Genomic DNA, 19,881 nt, shown 5'->3' on the forward strand with positions numbered 1-19,881 from the left:
ATTACTATCACATGACTCTGACCCCAATAGATGTTGAACCATATCTTCTCAGTTTGTTCTTTCTTTCTACATTACATTATCTGTAAGACCTTGGACGTCCGCTGTATGGAGGATATCCAAACACTATATCATTGCATACACAGTGGAGGTTACACTGACGTGCAGATCATTCTTCATCGCAAAAAAAGTTTTTTTTTTTTTTTTTTTTTAAATACACTATGTCAAAGTTGTATTTGATCCTCACAATATAGAAAGTCTGGATCATTTTAACATTTATAAAGGTTTTCGATTATAAATTGCAGACAGTTTGAATCAATTTAATGGCTGCAACTAAAATGCCTTTCATGGAAGTGACAACCTTATGAATCTGTAAAGATTTTTTTGTAGTACCTTTACAGTTGCAAAATGACACAGCAGAGGAAAGATTCATTACAGTAACAATTATTTCTATACATTAAACTTGAGGTAAATGCTGTATGAGGATAATATACAGCAATATTTGTGTTCTGCTTCTGGTGTGGTCATGAACATTTAATTGAAGCTTAAAAGTAATACAGCAGCCTGGCTGTAGAACAAACTAGATAGTGAACAGTTGGTGTTACACTGAACTCTAACACAGCCATGTGTCTCACTTTGGAAGTGTTTATTTTCTTCCAGGTTGGAGTCTTACATGTCAGTACACATTGGGACCATCTTGCAGCTGCTGCAGGGACAGATGCTAGTAATACCACCTTCCCATAGCACTCTAACCTCAACACCTAACACAAGCTCCAGCCCCATCATGTCCCCCACTATGACCTCCCCATATGGCTGTGCAAGCCCTGCCATCCCTACAGACAGGTCACCAACCAGCAAGCCCCAACTGCAGAATGCAAATCAAGATCAGGTCCTGCAAGAATATTCAGATTCCACTTCCCTTAGTTGTAATTCCTCTGTCCTCCATCGCACTGCCTCGCCCCCTCTAATTCATGCCGCATCTCTTCACACTTGTTAGTTACTGTTTGTGATCCCCAACTATCCTACAGTACCCTCAGACGTCAGCCCTCTGTCTCATAGTTACTGTAGTCCTTTGAGTAGCACATTAAATAAAAATAAGTCTGAACTTCCATGGGGATTTCAATATAAAAAAAACAAAACAAAAACATCAGACTTCTGAACAGAAAAAGTGACTATTTATTAAAAAAATTGGCAAGAATACACAAGCAGTGAAAAGCTCCAGTGTTTCCTATAACAGAAATTAAATAGCTTGGAAAGACTGATGTCCCTTTTCCTATCATTTAGATAATTTGAACAGCTCTTATCATGGCTGATAGATACTCCAGGTCATTTCTCTCCGTCAACATTTCCCCCACACCCCATCCCATCATATTATGGCTAAGACCAGTTTCAATCCTCTGTTAATTTCTTTCTCATGTTTACAAAATCGTAAAACTGGACTCATTTACATGTTTATCACTATTTTTTAATTACTTGGCTAACCAAGAACAACTGCTGCATTGGTCTTGGAGTTATTTCAATCTTTCACTCAATAAATGATGGAATGTGATGGAATCATGGATTTTGTTAAATAGCATATATACGGTGTACACAAACAATAAAGACAAGAAAATTACGATGGAACTTTGTGAAGCTGCCTGTTTTTAGGGCTGTTGTACTATTGGGAGTCAGTGTTGTGGACCTGGGTATACAGAAGTGTGTTATGTATGATAGAACTCTCTGAGAACAAAATATCAGAACTAGAACTGCTGCTGTTCTGCTTCCTGTGAAATCACAGAGGAGAAGCTGCACATATGCAGGTAGACCTGGTGCTGGTCTTATTCCGGCATCAACCTTTTAACAGGTAAGACTGCATATTGTGCCAAAAGGTCAATGTAATTTTCTGCAGTACCATGAGGTACCTCAGGGTTGACAACAAATCAGTGGAAATCACAGTTGGCTGGAAGAATGAGGGGAGATCAAGTAAGGAGAAAATCTGGAGTCATGTTGTACATTGATCACATTGCAGTCTCTTCTTCAAGGAGATTTGACGACTTTTGCATGATTACACAACAAACATGGGCAGCAATATTTAATTTCAAATCAAGTTGACTGAAATGTTCTAAGCATGTTGATGGTGCAGAAATGATCTTTCTTTTTTGGTCTGCTTTTGTCGTCATAGTTTAACACCACAGGGTGTCAACATTGTATGAGATAGATGCAAGTACAGTCTTGCAGCTAAATATTATTTTAGTGCGTGTATGTGACCATCACCAGCCCTCCCTGGAAGCTAGTTTGTGGCTCTTTGAGTGAAATGACTTTGTGAGGCAGGGAGGGCAGTGCTACACCTCAGTGAATATAGGGGGGAATAAAGCACTGAGAAGATCTGGAAGGATGGACAGGGGAAGGGAAGCAGGTGGTGCTGGTAGAAACTGATGGGAGAGATGGGAGTCCAGGTAGGTGAAGGTGTCCCAAAAGAGGAGCCGAGTCAAAGACAGGGTACATAGTGATGGAATGAAAGAGCAGCTTTGCCCATTTTAGACATTTCAGTTCTTCATGATGTGACTCAACACGAGTTGGCAAGAGAGACCACACATGTAAGTGGGCATTCCCTAAATATGAGTGAGACCGTCACCAGGGCAGAACTTATCTTTCAACTAAGGCTACCAACCCTGCCAGTTAAATGTGGAAAATAAGATGTTCACACTGAAGTCACAGGATGGTGCTGCGCCTCTCTGTGCTCTCTCAAGTCACACCGTGCTAGGCAGGAAATGATGCAGGAACCGGAAGTTAAGCATTTGCTTGATACGGAAGAAATACTGCGAATCGATGTGTCTGGCGTCAACGAGACGTAAACTTTTAATGCTACAGAATTTCTTAAATTTTTAAGACCAGCAGACGCCAACAAACTACCCTGCTCCGTCCCCACCGTTCAAGATGTTTAACAGACAGACCAGCCTGTGGATGGGTGATGTACGTTGGACTTTCTTCCTGGGTGGAAACGTTAGCCTAGCTGCGCATGCTAGTCGTTAGCCGTGTGACACAAAGCCGGGCTGCGCAACCATAGTGTGTTCAGGTTACATTCAGTTCTCTCCTCGGGGATTGCACCTGTATATCCTGCTTTGACACTGTTCAACAACACTCAGTAGTAAATCTAGTAGTCAAGTTTGCTACTAAAACACTTTTTTTTCTTTTGAAATGTCGCCACATAGCTCTTCCTCTTGTTGCGAGCATTAACCACCCAACTTCAGATGAACTTGCTGTGCGCGAGTGCACCAGATGGGACTACAGTAAGCTGTACCAACTGGCGTCAAGTAAATATTTCATAAACGTGCTTTGGTCCAGTGTTGGTAATGTCTCGAAGGTGTGTTTAGATTGAATCAACGGCACGAAAATAACAGAGTTCCTGAATAACGCACGTTACTTATTGGTGAAGTAATACATTAAACCATCTATGAATAATATAACATAGCTCTACTACTTAAATCGGTGACACATCCGAAAAACTCAATTGTCTTCCAAACATTTTACCATAATTTTGGCTATGTAGCTTAGAAGTGAAAACGAAATATCCACAGTATAAATGTCAGAACTTTCCAGTTGTTTCTTACAGATTTTACATCTTTAAGCTGAATACATGCTCCTGTGCTACTATTAAAATTTGGATTCAGCCTGTATTCAGTGTGTGAGTGAGTAACGTTACTGTGCTTGTGTTTAGTTGGACCCATACATGGATGAAAACTTCATCAAGCAGGCCTTTAGTGCTATGGGAGAATCTCCATTCGGAGTCAAGATCATCACTCACAGGATAACAGGGTAGGTTATACAGAGCACCTCATCTGGACACCAACCGCTGTTAGGTGTTTGGAGAATAGCATTACATAGACAGTTGCGTTGCTTGGTTTTTCCTATGGAGAGTTCCCTGTTCCTTGGGAAACAGGAAAGTTTGGTGCAGTGTGAGCACTATGTTTGGTTTTTTGGTTTTTCAAGCACATAACTCAGTCTTAACCATTAAGGCTCAGAAACCCAATGATCTCTTTGTCTGTCAGTGTTTCCTCTGAGGTTTCTGGCCTCCTCCAGGTCTAAATAAAAGCCCAGACGTTATTATTTATTCATGTGCACCTTTTATATTGTTACTTACAGCTGTGCAACATTAGGAAACTGTAAAAAAGTTCTATTCACGGAATACAGCTGATCACCAAAACAAACCATAGTGAATGTGGTGAGGAGTTTAAAATGTAGGTTTTTTTATGTGCTTAAAACTTGTTGTTGCCAGCTGTAGTGAAAAAGAGCATTTTACTGGAGCGGACAGCAAATCTATCTGTGTTTCATAAAGGAGAAGCTGCAACCGAATCACCAGCACAAAATTATGTGGTTATGAAGTTTTTTTTCTCAAGCAATTAGGTTAAAAGAAATGACAAATACAAAATCTTTAGATTCTAGTCAGTCCTTTCCACATATTTCTTGTACATGGTCAAGTCAGGATTACAGTGAAAAAAATATTTATCAGTCAGCACTAATGTCAATGAAATTCTTATTGCAATGTCTGTGTGGAATACCCTTTATCAGTATGTGCGTCTCTACTCTGTGCAGTGGTTCTGCAGGGTATTGCTTCGTTGAGCTGGCAGATGAAGCAAGCGTTGACCGCTGTGTTCAAAGGCTCAATGGAAAACTGGTTCCTGGATCAAACCCTGTAAGTTCTATAGTTTAATCTCAAAATACTTCTTTATTTACCTTTCAATCTTTACTGCATTATATCATTATATATATTATAATATATATATTAATATAATTGACGATTTAATGCCGCCTTCCTTTTTTTCCAGTGATAAACTGATGTTATCAAGCAGTATTCAATTGTTGATTTGACTGTGGATAGTGGAGCTCAACTAGTCTTGGTCCTCCTTTGTTACAACTGAAACACAACAGGATTTGATTGATAAAATGCTAAAATTGTGTAACTTGTAATAATTGGGTAAACTAACCAAATCTATTTAATTTGCTATTTGCATTGCTTTTGCTACCACTATTTTGCTTTCCCAGTCAGTTCAAACTTACCATTAAACAACAAAAGCAAAGCTACCAGTTACAGATGATGAGTGAAACTAGTCTGTGTAAGCTCCTGTGACAAGTTGATATCAGGGTGATGGGAAATACAAGGAAATCATGCCAGCTTGAAATTTTTTGAACAGTGACGTTGTAGGCTGTAGTTGCTTGCCACTGAATTTGAAATGCTGTTAGTCCTGTGAGCTGGCCAAGCTACTGGACTCCCCTGTCCACTGGCCTTTACCTGCTGCTGAAGGTGGCTAAGTGGCTGCTTGTACATGAATGTACTTTGTTTGAAGCTGGTGAATAGAGTCTCTGGTAGGAACTAACTGAGGAATGGGCTAAAGGCTGGTCTGGGTGGTGGAGGTATGTAAACCCAAATAACAACCATTAATAACGCCACTCTCTATTTTCAGCAATATCAGTGCTATAGTACACATCTCTGGTGTTCAAGGTTGGCTTAGTGCGTGCGTGTGTGTTCTCTCTCCCCATGTGCAGCCCCGGAAGTTTAAGCTAAACTATGCGACCTACGGCAAGCGACCAGAGGCAGGGTAAGACAGGATTTATGCTCAACTTCTCTTAAAAGAAGCAGGATTGTTTTCATGAACCTAAGTTTCTTCTATTAAGTTTTTATTGCAATGAACATTATTGTGTTTGATCTTAAAAGGCAACCCTCAAAATGTGTGATGTGAACAGGTGAAAATAAATGATGACATCAGTCACATATGTCACAAGCTTTTAGTGTCAGTTGGGGGGGTCATTCTTTACAAGTGTGGAGTCTTTCATGTTTCAACACTGTGCCCTGCAGATTCCAACATATTAAAAATATTGAAAATTATTACTTAATTTGTGTTAGAAAGTTCCTGATTGTGACCTGCATCTTTAGAAACATATACATTGAAAAGGATAGTGAAGGTTTTGGGGGAAATCATCATGCTTTAGAGACAGGTAAAAGTTTAGTTCACTTTAGAGATCTGCTACTTTCCTCTATAGATTGGCTCATCTGTAGATTGGGTTAGGTTGTCTCGAGCTCACCACAAAACATTCATAGACCCACACTTTGAAACATTAGCCAGGGAGTCTGCCTTGTTTGCTATGGGGGTAGCAAAAAAATAATACTTCTAATTAATAGAAAGCCATATGTGCCTTCAATTCTTAATATGCAATATTTGATTGATATTTTACTTTCTCTCAGGCCTGAATTTTCAGTGTTTGTAGGCGACTTGGCCTCTGAGGTAGATGACTTCCAGCTGCACCAAGTTTTCAAGAAGTACCCGTCCTGCAAAGGAGCTAAAGTTGTCACTGACCAATATGGATATTCCAGGTAAGTCCGCTTACTGAGGTGGACTGATAGCAATGTTGCCTGAGAAATGAACTGTGAGACATCAGATGATTCATTGAACTGTTTGTGTATTGTCCTTTGGGTTGTGTATGACAGTCAGTTTGAAAATTTTTCAGATAAATCTGCTGTAATATAAAATATTTATTAGTTTTGATAGTATCATGATGGGCTAGATGGCAGTGCTGTGGACGTTGACCATCAATTTCATCTTAATCTATTTTCAAAAAAAGGCTGAAGACATGTTTTCTTTCCGTCTTATGCTAAAACTATTGTTTTCCCCATATAGGCTAAGCAAGAGCAACTCACAATTCAAGTGATGCTACTTCATGTTAAAAGTAAAACAACAAGTTTCAGTTCTACCATAATAATACCCATTATATTCTCTTCTCATCATAAGTGGCTATGTAATGCCAAGTATGTAGCGTGTGCTGGTTTGGAGTGGGGGTGTAAGAGCTGTTTGACTTGCAGAGGCTACGGCTTTGTCAAGTTTGGGGAGGAGACAGAGCAGAAGAAGGCAATCGAGGAGTGCCAGGGGACCATGCTTGGTGGAAAGCCCCTCAGACTCAGCATAGCTGTCGCAAAGAGGTGACACACTAGCAGCAAATGCACATCTTCATCCAAAATGTCAATAACTCCAAATTTAGAACATGAATGTGTAGATGTGGAAACCACTGAGCAAAATATGCCCAGTGATATATAACAATGAATCTGTGGTCGCTAACTTTAATGTAGACCTGTAGACCCCTGAGCCTGGTTCTGCCCGAGGTTTCTGCCTCTTAACATAAGTTTTTCCTTGCTGCTGTCACCAAGTGCTTGTTCATGGGGGGATCTGTTGGGTCTCTTTAAATAATTTTATAAAGAGTTTGGTCTAGACCTGCTCTATTTGTAAAGTGCCTTAATGTAATTTTGTTATGATTTGGTGTTAGGGTTAGGGTTATATAAATATTTATAATAAATATTATAAATATTTGATTTCCCTCTTGTAGTTTCATGTGGACACCCTTCTTCGTATAAATACAATTATTACAACATTGCACGCTCAGGTGCCTGACAACCATAGACTGTATATAAAACTGGACCATGACTCAAACCTGAGGGACTTGTCAATGTCATTTCCTAACATGACATTTATATGCATAATACTTGAGTAACAAACTTCTCAATTTAATGTCACATTTTGTTCTATTTATTTTCTCAGCCAAAAGATGAGCAGCTATCATGGTGGCCAAGGCCAGAATTACCATAGTAACTACAACCAGTCTCAGTCCAGTTACTATGGCAGCCAAAACAGTGGTGGCCAGGGAGGATACTACTCTCAGTGGGGGAGCTATGACCAGTATGGTGGTTACAACAGCACTGGCTACAACAGCACTGGCTACAACAGCACTGGCTACAACAGTGGCTACAACAGTGGCTACAACTATAACTATGGGCCCTATGGATACCCCCCACCCGGCCACATGATGCCCCCTCCACCCATGGGGATGCCCCCCATGACCACTGACATGACAGGAGCTGTCGAGGTGAGGGAAATCCATCTGTAGCCACGACACACTTTGGGGGAATTGCTTGTCTGTTGTGTGAATAGCTGAAGATCAATATCAGTTTCATGTATACTCGGTAAAAAGAGCTTTCCTCTGCTAAGTGCTAATAAGTAGTGATTGTAATGGACATCTGATCATTTCCTTTGTGCTAAAGCAGGCTAAACAGTCAGAGCTAGCTCTAAACAATGATTTTTTTTTTTTACTGGATAATATCACATGCTGTGTTTATGTTTACACAAAGATTAGGAAACCAAACAGCAGATTTTCTGGTTATAAATCCATGCATATCTGCCCTCCTCTTCTCTGGCATGGTTTCTATTTAAAGACAATGGCTGTCTGGAAAGCCAATAGTTATCATCTACTGGTCCCTTTACTCTCATCCACACTCATTTTTGTCGTTGTTGATGATTATAAAATTCCAAACTGGTATAATGTGAATTTCCATTAGTTTGCTGAGCAATAAAAGCAATTATGTCTTCATGAACTTGTAGCATGATTTTTGCACATCGGTGTCTAATGTTCTCATGTCTCCAGCAGAGTCATGAGGAGACTGAAGACATAGAGGAAGAAAATGTAGAAGGTAAGAGCATCTCAATAAGTTTGTATGCTGGTTAGTCACAAGAGGAGCCCTTCCTATGTCACTTAAATGTGCAGCTGACCCCTGAACTGACTTATTTTGGAACAGCTTCAAAATTTACATTTTAGGCAGAATTCTTGTCAGAATATCAAATACCTGGTTCGGCTTTTTGATAGCAGTTATAATGAATAGCTCATAAATATAAATTTATATAAATATAAATATAAACTGAATTCAGTTTGGTCTTCCATTGGTCAGTATATTTGTTGTCAAGTTTTCCCTAGCACATGCTTTTAGATGTTGTTCAAATTTGTGTCTCTGGGTTTTTCAGAGCCCATCCCTGAATGTGATGTGGAACAGTGGAACAAAGACTTCATGCAGCGAAGCGAGGAACTCTATGACGCCATGATGAACTGCCATTGGGAAACTCTGAACACTGTCGATTCGCCCATCCCTTCCCTTCCTTGATAACTTTTTTTTGTTTGCCCCCTGAATACTTGATTATTTTTTTTAAATGATTGTGTACTCCCTTAATGTTTTAAATCTAAGTTGATGCCTTTTAAAGACCACTTCAGTTCTTTATCTAAGTCTGACTGAAGGCTGACAGTACTCGTACCTCTTCAAATACTTAAGTGCATATAAAGATTCACTTGATTTTAATGTTTACCATGTTGGTAATGTACAGAACGCTGATCAGTGATGGGTGAAGTCATTGTATGGTCCATACTGTTAAGTATGAACCCCCCACATACACCAGAGCTACATGTTGGGGAGGACGTGCTGACATTAATTTATCTGATGTGGACTGGCACATTCAGTCTAGCGCAGCAAACTGAATGAATTCAGAAACACACATCTGATTGCTGTGTCTTTTCTCTCGATTGATGATGTCACAGAAAAACCAACCCCACTGTCATTTATCCATGTCAAACTGGACACCAGCAAAAACTAACTTTGCTCTTTGAATATGGCCAATTTCTTAGTAAAAGCTTGTCATCTCATGACAAAAATAAAAAATTGCCTTTGTTCTTCCTCATGTACTTTAAGAGAGACTTTTTTAATGTGTAACAAGATATCAGTCTTTTCAGTTTCATTTTAATGAAGGACTTTCCCTGTTTGTTTGTTTGTTTTTTTTCCCCTGAAAGATTTCATGGACATTATCTCGAAAGATGGTGATATTGATTTGCCCAACAACAGTCAGCCAGCTCTGTAATTCATTGTTGTTTTGTTTTATTTCTGTATAATAGACGAATGGTACAAACTCTGTAAAGTGAATGATTCTGAGGCAGACAGCAGATTGGTTTTTGCAGATGCGGCAGCTTTTCATCCCTGCTGTGTGGTGGCTAATGCTTTTTATGTTTTCTTTCTGGAAACTTCTATCAAGAAAAACATTTAGGATGAAATTTGTCTTCTGTCTTCTTTCCTTCGAGATGGATTGAATTGTTTTAATAGAAACTGTAGCTTCACATTGTGAGGTCTAAACTGCTACGGTCCGTTCATCCAGAGAACAACTTTTGTTTAATCGGAGTGCGAGAATAAAGCTTAGAAAGACAGAGACCTGTGCAAAATAGGTCCCACAGTCACACTGCATGTCAGGACACACCAAACCACCAACTCTGTAGACCTTCACAAAACAGCAGTTCTGCAACCATTTAATTGTAGATAGATACTGAAACACCATCATACACACTACTATACGCACACCTACATTATGTCCACAACTACTTTCCTTTCTGGCTTCGTTTCCTCTCAACAGGAATGCAGGGTCTCAGCATGACGGCAAATAGGCCCTGAAAGCTTTTCAACTGGAACATGTGAAGTTTTTATCCAAAGAAAGACAATAAAGAAGCACCTCAGTCAGCCACACTACTAAGCTCTTTTGTTAATGGACTTTGATTTAGAAATTTACTCTGGTTACATAACAGGACGAGGAGGAAACTACAGATATCAGATTTCCACTAGAGAATTTTAGGGGCTCAGTTTTTCTCTGCAGTGCAGAAAACCATATATTCTGGCTCAGCAGAATATGATAGAAGATTTCCAGTCTGACTCTAAAGGCTGACAAATGCAGCTCTGGTTTGTTGCAGCACACTTGTAGTCCAGTTGGATGTTTAGGATGATGGGGCAGGATGCTCAGCCAGAGGCTGATCTAATAAGATAATCTTTCTTTGTGTCACTGATGTTCAGCTTCACTTAATTATACTGATCATGGTGGTTCAGTTGAGCATCTGCAGCTTTGGTGCTGCTGATCTTGCTGTTGAGCAGTCCCACCCCAGGCCTCCCGGGACAGTACCAGCTGGGCCCCAGGCGAAACCAACCCTGATACAATCCCCTCCAGCTCAGGCAGCCCAGGGCACCCCCCAGGAGCTGGGTGGGGAACTGAGGGAAGTAAGCTAAGAGACAGAAGAGAAGAAAGATCCAAAGCGTGAGCAGCAGAACACAGAACAGGAAGAGGATCCTCAGAGGAGCATCTGAGATCCCTCCCAGACTAAGATAAGGCCCAAACACGGCCATCTCCTCAGCCAATAGCAGGCAGCACAGACAGAGGAGAAAGACGTCCTCTGACACTTCATATCCTCTCCAGAGCATCCCAGCTTTAAGGCACTCAGACTTGCTCTCTCCTTCTCGTAACACCAGCAGCAGTTGGCCACTGGCATCCCCAGAGTCATTGATCAAAGATTCGTAGCAGCTTCCTGTGGCATTCTCTAGTTGGTCCAGTAGTTTACAGAAAGTGAGCCACAGTCCACCTGCTACCCCGAGCCTGGACAAGTGACGGATGGAGAGCATGAAGGAACGCCGGATGGAGAATGAGAGCAGGAAAACAAAGGAACCAACAAAGATGCAGGTCCAGCCCCAGCCAGAGCGGAGGAAGATCCTGGAGGAGGAAGATTGAGAAGGTAATGAGAGAGAAATTTAATTTTTAATGCTGGAGTGAAGCATCACAGACACATAAACTGACAAATGAGCCCAAAGTTTCTTTATACATAGATACATAGAGAATCGAATTCAATCCTTACTGTACTGACCATGCTTTATTACCCAAGTCTGGAATGTAGCTGGAATGTTAGTTCCAAAGAAGATAACAACCAGAAAAAAGCTCTATCTTATTGTCTGCTGTGGAGAACAACATGACAGCAAACCCCAGTTATCATGAGGAATGCCTGAGAACAACAATTCAAGGTCATCAACAGAACCAAGGCCTCAGAATTAGTGATTTAACAAATATCTGATGGAGCAGACAGTGACTGATGCTGATGATGGACAAAGCAAAAAGAAAGTCACTAATGAGATGGGAGGCAGAACAGTACAGAGAAATGTTGAAAATCAACAGGTCCCTGCTGCCCTCTTTATCTAATTTGTTATGGCATTGCAAACTGTTTACAGGCTATTTAATAACCCAGACATATAATAAATCTATATGAGGGTACTCAGTGAATTAATGATCAGCAGTGAGCAAATCAGTTTTCGACTTTATTAAAATGTTTTCTGAGATGAAAAGGTCAGTCATTATTCTCTTTAGCATCATTTAGCTCATTAATTGTTGCTAAAAGTTGCAGCTGACTTGCAAAGAAGTTATGATGATAAATTATGAATCTATTTTTTTCTATGCACTGTTCTTTTTTGTTTCCTAATCTATTTTGACATGAAGCACTTTGAGTTGTCTTTTGGTTGACTGGCAGTAGCAGGTAGCACTTTAACAAACCCTCTGATCAGTGTCTGTTCAGGACCAAACAGCTGACAGACGCAGAGAGCAGCTGGTGAACTAAAGCAGCAACTCACTGTAAAATTACTCAGTTTGTGAGGTGGTCTTTTGAAGGCCATCCGCCATCTTGGTTCATTGAAACCAGAAGAAAAAAAATAAGAGGAGAAGGTCTGTTTGAGGGCTGGATCTGACTCACTCTGGACTCTTTCCTGATTCTTTCTGTCAATCACACAGTGGCCATGCCCCCTAATCTATCCCCTGCTTTATGGCCTAGTTTGCCCTGAAGGGCACCATAACTGAAAAAAATTTACATAATTTGCTATTGCACACTTGAAACTTGAACATTAGGAAAATGTCTACTGAGCTAATAAATCAAGAAAAAAGGAGAGACAGTTTCCCTGAGACTGACTTCTTTTTACAGCCATTAGTCACCCCCTGATGGTCATTACATAGGATGAAGGTTTAAGTCTCTCCAGCAGTTTTCAGAGTTTATCTGCTAGACACAACAATACTCTCAGCATCGTACTGATTATCCAATGTGTCACTGTTCCTCACTCCTATTCATTTATATTCAGAAGTTCAGTTTTCACTTTTTCAGTGAAAAGGATCAAAAACCAACTTGAGTAATGTCCGTCACTGACATTATTGTCACCATGCAGAAGAAGATCTGAGGCATTTCTGTGAGGAGTTAGTTGTGTTAGTTCACTCTAGGTACCCCAGCCTCCTCCTTCAGGCCAGGGACATGACTCTGAATCCCCTGTAGGTGTAAATATGAATGTGAGTGGTTGTTGGTATGTGATGGATGGACTGTGACCTGTTCAGGCTGTTCCTCACCCTTGCCTGAAGTTGAGGGCTCCAGCCCTCTCCTTTATGAAGATCAGTGCACAGCACATACTAAAAATATGGTATTAGTGTATATTACAGATTTAAGGTACAATTAGCACAACAGAAATAAGACGTGGACACAGAGATCAGACATAACAATGCCATTTGACCAAAGTGGACCATTGAACAGCATGTAAACAGGAAGCAGTCTTACCTGTAGAGAAAGTGGCTCTTCCTGGCGAAGATGCTGTGCTGGGAGACCCCAAAGCTCAGTGCTGGACTGAAGAGCACCACCGCAGACAGCAGCAGGTGGAAGTGCTGCCGGAACACAGTGTTACCCAGGAGCTGGGCCGCTAGGTCCGTCAGGACCACCAGCACCGTGTTGAGGAACATCTCGACTGCCAAAGGAAACTCTGAGCTGGATGGGAAATCCTCCGCCGCTGGCTCTGAGGGCAGAAATGTGTTTGTGTAGATTATCCACCTCAGACCAAACAGTGTGCGCTCTTTCATGTGACAATGCTGCAAATCCCGACTAGAATGCACTTAAACACCAGCACTATGACAACTGCTACTGTTGCAGACTGGACTAATCCAGCGTGGTATTTAAATCAATCTCTGCAAACCAATCGAAACCTCAAAGACTAAGGAATGGATCCATTACTGCAGACTTACGGAGAAGGTTAATCCAGGTCCCGCAGTGTGTCACAGCTGCAGGCCTTTTCTGAGCAGCATGAATGAAATGACAGCTGGAATCCCACCTTCTGCACACTCAAAATCTGCACTCTGTAAATTCCAACCATGAAATTCTCCAGTCCTGCAGCATCTTGTGCTGACTCTGAATTTCCAGTGTCTGCTGGTATCATCAATGCTGCAGGAGTTCAGCTGCAAGCTCTTCTTCTTTGGTGCAGCAGTGATCATTGGTCACCTCTCTATTGCCTCTCAGGCCAAACTTCAGGAATTCAAACTATCCTGCAGTAACTATAGCTTCTCTGCTCTGCATTGACACCCTCCTCTGAAACACACTCACACACACACACACACACACACACACACACACACACACAAATACTATTTATGTTCTCGTCCTGTCAAATGTCTCCTGAACCTTGAAGCTGTCACATTTCTTCTACTGAGCTGACTGAAGGTTGAATCAATGACATTGATTCCTTGCTGTATATGCACGTATATGTGTTCATGTTACATTACAGGCCGTGGAACTCATCTGAATTTCTGTCAGAAACAGAGGCTGAGCTAGGACAGTGCTGACATTACAGAAAAGTCACGAATTAAAGTGTGACAGTTGCTGCAGTGAGTCACACTGTGTGTTTTTATGCCTGTTCATGTGTATTAATAGCTCTAACCTTTCTACTGAATATGGGCTAACGCTCAGCTGTCTCCAGTCTGTCTCTGTCAATCAATGAATGGGGACATACATACAGTTACTGTCCCATCCCTCCCTCTGTTCCTCAGATACCATCCTTAAAGAGCCTTTTCTGTTTGCCACCAAGCCTCCACAATTTCAGAATCAGAACAACCTCAGCTAATTATATCTGTCACTTAATAAAGCCTTTGTTGACTGTAAAAGGGGATAGTAACTCAAATATAAGAAACAAAAATAGACTATTGAAGTTTCTAATTTTATCTGAACAACAATTCAGCTCATATATAATATAATATAATGCACTAATGCACTACTCTTATTGTCAGTCTCTCTCTGTCTTTAATCTGTCACTACAATAAAGTCAGACCAAGTTCTCCTCACTCTGAGATCAGAAAAATATAGGATTGATCCCAGAGACTTGGGATAGACAAACAGCTGACAGACCACTGAATGAAACACTGATCAGCTGTGAAGGAGAGAGAGAAGATATATATATATATATATATATATATACATATTGAGAGAGAGAAATTGTATATCATATCTATATATTGGCTATTATAACATGAATAATATTCAATGAAACAAATGTTAAACTTGCACCTTTGTCTCCTCCCTGTGGCAGTCAGAAGACAGGGGACATTCCTACAGCTCCATGCAACACTGACTCTTGACTGTCTGTATACTGTAAATATCCGCAGTCTCAACACATGCAGACAGCTGCATACTGTTTTATATGCTACCACAGTTACACTTCTGCTCAGCTGCTGACCTCTGCAGGTGCTGGATAGGAGTTACACTGGTAACTCTGGTACACTGGTTATACTGGTATAAATATACACAAAAGTGACATAGTTTCAAAACATGTGACCCTGTACATCATCTTGACTTCCACCCAGATGACAGGCAGCTAGTGCTGATCTTTTATTGTTACATACCTTTTCCATAGCCCATTCCTCCAGCTAAACTTCTACCGTAGCACAAAAACAGTTCCACTGATAACAGTTGTGAGATAAATCTTAAAGTCATGATTATTAATTCAACATAAAAGAGTAAGAGTAGTAAGGGTGCTTCAAAATTTTGCTGAATGACAGTCACGAATCAGTTATGGTTCTGTTGACATCTGTAGGCAGCAGAGGGAAGATAGATTTCAGGGTTTGAAAGCAGCCAACAACTCCTGGGAATGAACTGCAGTGAGTTCACAGGTATGCATCGCATAGCAGTTAGCACCTACACTGGGAAAATGTTTTCCAATCCACACCGATATGTCCAAAGATTTAGACACACATGGATTGGAGACTCTAAATTGCCCTTAGGCATGAGGGTGAGTGTGAGTGGTTATATGTCTCTATGTTTTGGCCCTGTCATGAACTGGTGACCTGCCAGGGTGTACCTGGAACAGGAACGTTGACTGGGATTGGTTCCAGCACCACCGTGACCCTTACAGATAAGCGTTAGAAAATGAGAGAGAGAGAGAGAGAGGTAGATTCAACAAAGGAACAGAAACTATAATGAGTTTGGAGAAGTCAGAAGTCAGGACAGAGCTCACATTTGTCATTTACAGCAAAGTAAATGGAAATGGAAATGGATGGACAGCATGGAAACATAAAGCTTCTGGTGTCAGCTGTCCACAGAAAAGCCAGTAACAACACAGCAAATAGAAAAACATGCTACGGCCAAATACAGACTGTCAACACTGATAAGCTGACGTACATTTGGAAGGAATGATGATCCTTTATTGCGGTCACTGTGGCTGCTTTCTGAGTTTTTTTATTGTTCATCACATAGCTCAGCAGAAACCATCAGCAGAGAACTTGCTAGAAACCATAGACAGGACATAACTGAAGAGCCTTAAACCTTCTTTTACCTAATGGCCATCAGGAGGTGGCTATACTGCTTGCAGAAAGAAGTCTGACTGAATTGGTGAAAATATCTCCACTTCTAACTTGAATGATCAGATCAGTGAATGCTTCCATAATGAGTTGACGGTCACAGTCTCCAGTTTCAAATTTTCAGTACATCATAATAGTAATGCATGCAGTGATGCACCATGCACATTCATATTTACATCTACAGTGGACTCAGAGTCATGTCCCTGGCCTGAATGAGGAGGCTGGGGTACCTAGAGGGACCTAACAGGGAGATTATGAAACTCCTCACTGAAATGCCTCAGACCTTCTTCTGTATCAGTGTGTTTAGCAGATAGACTGTAAAAATGGACACGCACATATACATACACTGGGACAGAAAAATTAAGCCAATATTGAAGAACCTCTGTTCTATTTAAGACCATCAGGGGGTGACTCCACTGGCTGTGAAAAGAAGGCAGAAAACATTGAAGTCTATGGGAAAATGGCCCTACTCTTCACTTGATGTATTAGCTCAGTAAGTGTTTTCCTGATGAGTTTAAATGATGGTACCATTTAGAGAAAAATAGACTATAAAGAAAAATGTATGCATTTAGGCGTGGCTGTGTGAGAATTACAGACTGATCCTCCTCAGTTCCACCTTCTCGTCCAAATATGGTTTTGGCTCTCACTCACTCATCTTCTACTGCTTATCCATTTAATGGTCGCGAGGGTGCTGGAGCCAATCGCAGCTCACACTGGGTGAGGCAGGGTACACCCTGGACAGATCACCTGCCTGTCACAGGGCCAACACACAGACAGAGACAAACAAGCATGGGGAGCACGGGGAGAACATGCAAACCCGCACAGAAAGGCCCCAGGCTTGGAACCGAACCTGCGAACATCTTCTTCTTAACAGCGCTAACTGTTATGCCGTCATGTTGCCTTGGTTTTGACTGATTTATAAAAACAAAACAAAATGACTTACAACTAAATTGTGAAAAAAATCTCCATTAACTGCCGTGGGATGAATCAGGCTCTTTGGGTTATTAATGGTGGTAAATAATGCTACGCGTCATAAATGTAGTTTGTTGATAGATATGGAGATGAGACGTAGTGAGTTGGAGGTGCGGCTAGTCCAATTTATTGTCGGTGAGGACCGACCTGAACAGTTCCAATAGAAGCTAGTTTTCATGCCAACCAAAAAGTGAGGAAATCTGTTATCTTTTTTGAGAAATATATAATATATCTTTTTAATTTGCTAAATTCATTATTTTTCCAAGCTTAGCTTTGCATCACTCCAGTCTTGTTCTCACTGGCTTCAGGATTGATTTTAATATGTTATTGTCTGTTTTTGAGGTTTTAAAAGGCACAGCACCTCCTTATTTATGTGAGCCTTTGCACACCCACACACCTGTCAGAGTTTTGAGGTCATCCACTCAGATGTTGCTGGATATCCCTTGATCTAAAACTACTAAAAAATAGAGGTGACTGAGCTTATTCTGTGGCTGTTCCTAACCTTTGGAATAGTTAACCTATGCATATGAGAACTGCTCAGACCATTGAATCTTTCAAAACTCAACAAAAGACATAACTTTTTTCTTTGGCTTTCTACATGAGTAGATCTTTGATGTCTTGACTCCAAATTTTTTTTTGTTGTTGTTTTTGCCTAGTGTGTTTGTCCTATGTTTCTGTATTGTGTTAGTCTCTTTTATGCTTGTAAGGCACTTTGGTCAACTCTGGCTGTTTTTAAATGTGCAGAAACAACCTCACACCAACAGTCTAAGGGAGTATGTTAGTATGTTGTTCACTTTATTGTTGTTGGAATGATGTCTTATGTTCACATGTCTGAGATTTTAGGCCGTATGTCACAAAAGTTGGAGGAGGAATCATTCTAATGACAACCTCATGCAGATACCACAGAGCATCATCCCATGCTGGCCAGAAAAAGCAGTTGACTCCAACCCAGTGCATATATTTTACCTTGACATGAATTCACATTCACATCTTGAATAATGTCATCATCATATTTCAGGGTTCACCACTGGCCGATGATGTCTGAGTTTGCCAAGGAATTTCAGACTCATTCTGACTGCTTTCCTCCTGTGTGAGTGCTGTTGCCTGAACCTCAGAGGTAAAGGTTTAGATGTTGTCCCACTCCAGGGTCTCTCTTGTGGAGCAAAGGCAGCTCTCATCACAGTAGTTGGTTTGTCCCAGGCTAACAGTTACAACTTGGTGAATGTGTTATCCTTACTGATGTAGAAAAGGTTTACTGAGGTCTATGCATCCACCAGTCCACCTAGCAGCTCAGTATTTGGAAAGTTTTTCCCTGGCTAACAAACCTGTCAGCAGTCCTTCTGGAGCCCCCTTGCTGGGGCTTGACTCTAAGAAGTCCCAGGTGCCTGACTGGAGCCCACACTGAATGTGCACCACATTCACATCGGTATAGGAAGCCTTGACCAGGTAAGTATCAGGGATAGATGGGTCCATATGGCTGCAAAGCCTTTTTCCTTTGATGGGCAGATTGTGCAAACACACACATGTTAAATGAAGAACCTCCATGTGCAGTGTTCCCCTGCTGCTGCTTTGATGCAAAGTGCACAACTTGGATGTCAGAGCTGAAGCTGTAATTCTCTGAAAAATCTACATTAATTAAATATTCATGATCGGTCATGCTCCTCTTTAGCTCTCTTTACTAGGTGTGCTGCTGTTTTATGTTAAAGAGACGTTTTGAATCTTGGAAGCAGGCATTGGAAGAACTTGAGCGGGTTGTGCAGCATTTTCAATGTTCTCTTTTTTACTGTGATTTTGACAGTTTTATTTTTTTTCACCTTTCTTGTTCTTCTCTCTGATGACAGTCTCTAGTGTCCGCTTTGTGAAATAGACATTTTCTTGCAAATCCCTCCCATTACATTTTGGAAGTCTCGGTTTCACAGTTGGGAGAATTATTATGCAATCCTTTGAATTTGAGTCACAGCATATTGAGTGTGCCATTTCCTCCAAATCAGTCATCCCAATGAGTCACAGTATGCAACGTCTCCTCAAGAAAAGATACATTTTTATGTACCTTGCGAAGGCAGATCTGCCTGTCTGCAAAGGATGGCTGGACTACCCAGAAGGGTCGCAAACGGAAGAACAAAGAATATGAACTCTTTCAGTTGTGGCTCTCAAGGAGGAGTCTCCTGTGCAGATTTCAAATTTTTACGTACTTCTCTGAGCACAGGTATCCTTCCTAACAGGCACCTGGTTTGTTGTGGTTGTCTCTGATTCTTTATTTTTTTTGTCTTTTGCTTTTGTTTTGTTTTTTCCACTTGACTTTCTTCCTTCCAACACCTCTCTTTCTGAAATAATACTTAAAATTAATTGACCCTCTTGATGTTACCTTATCTCTTGGTTATATACCACAGCCTTTCAAGAGTGCACTTATTAAACCTCTCCTCAAAAAGTTCCACTGTTAGGAATTTTGGAGTCATTTGTGACCAGGACATATCATTCATCCCTCACATAAAATAAGTCTGCAGGACTGCCTTCTTTCATCTATGGAATTTTGTGAAGAGCAAAAACATCCTTTCTCAAGCGGATGCAGGAAAACTGGTGTATGTCTTTTTTCATTTCTCCATTGGACTACAACTCACTAACT

At 40.9% G+C, this 19,881-nt stretch overlaps 2 protein-coding genes across 3 annotated transcripts; one reads left to right on the forward strand and one right to left on the reverse strand.

Annotated features, from left to right (window-relative positions):
• Positions 1–2,789: 2,789 nt before the first annotated feature.
• Positions 2,790–9,888, forward strand: trnau1apb (tRNA selenocysteine 1 associated protein 1b). 2 transcript variants are annotated; one of them, XM_029525397.1, is made up of 9 exons: positions 2,790–2,949; positions 3,695–3,792; positions 4,570–4,669; positions 5,521–5,573; positions 6,218–6,346; positions 6,833–6,949; positions 7,563–7,887; positions 8,443–8,488; positions 8,817–9,888. In XM_029525397.1, the coding sequence occupies exons 1-9, from the start codon at positions 2,914–2,916 to the stop codon at positions 8,951–8,953; spliced, it is 1,041 nt and encodes a 346-aa protein (XP_029381257.1). In that variant the 5' UTR covers positions 2,790–2,913; the 3' UTR covers positions 8,954–9,888. The 2 variants fall into 2 exon arrangements, with proteins under 2 accessions (XP_029381257.1, XP_029381258.1); XM_029525398.1 differs by having other exon boundaries at positions 8,446–8,488.
• fitm1l (fat storage inducing transmembrane protein 1, like) lies at positions 9,375–13,909 on the reverse strand. The gene is made up of 3 exons (XM_029525399.1): positions 13,686–13,909; positions 13,228–13,459; positions 9,375–11,360 (listed from the first exon to the last, which is right to left on the reverse strand). Exons 2-3 carry the CDS (start codon positions 13,404–13,406, stop codon positions 10,679–10,681), a joined length of 861 nt encoding a protein of 286 aa, XP_029381259.1. The 5' UTR covers positions 13,407–13,459; positions 13,686–13,909; the 3' UTR covers positions 9,375–10,678.
• Between the last annotated feature and the right edge of the window lie 5,972 nt (positions 13,910–19,881).

This window comes from Echeneis naucrates, chromosome 17, assembly GCF_900963305.1.
Source record: "Echeneis naucrates chromosome 17, fEcheNa1.1, whole genome shotgun sequence".
NCBI lineage: Eukaryota > Metazoa > Chordata > Actinopteri > Carangiformes > Echeneidae > Echeneis > Echeneis naucrates.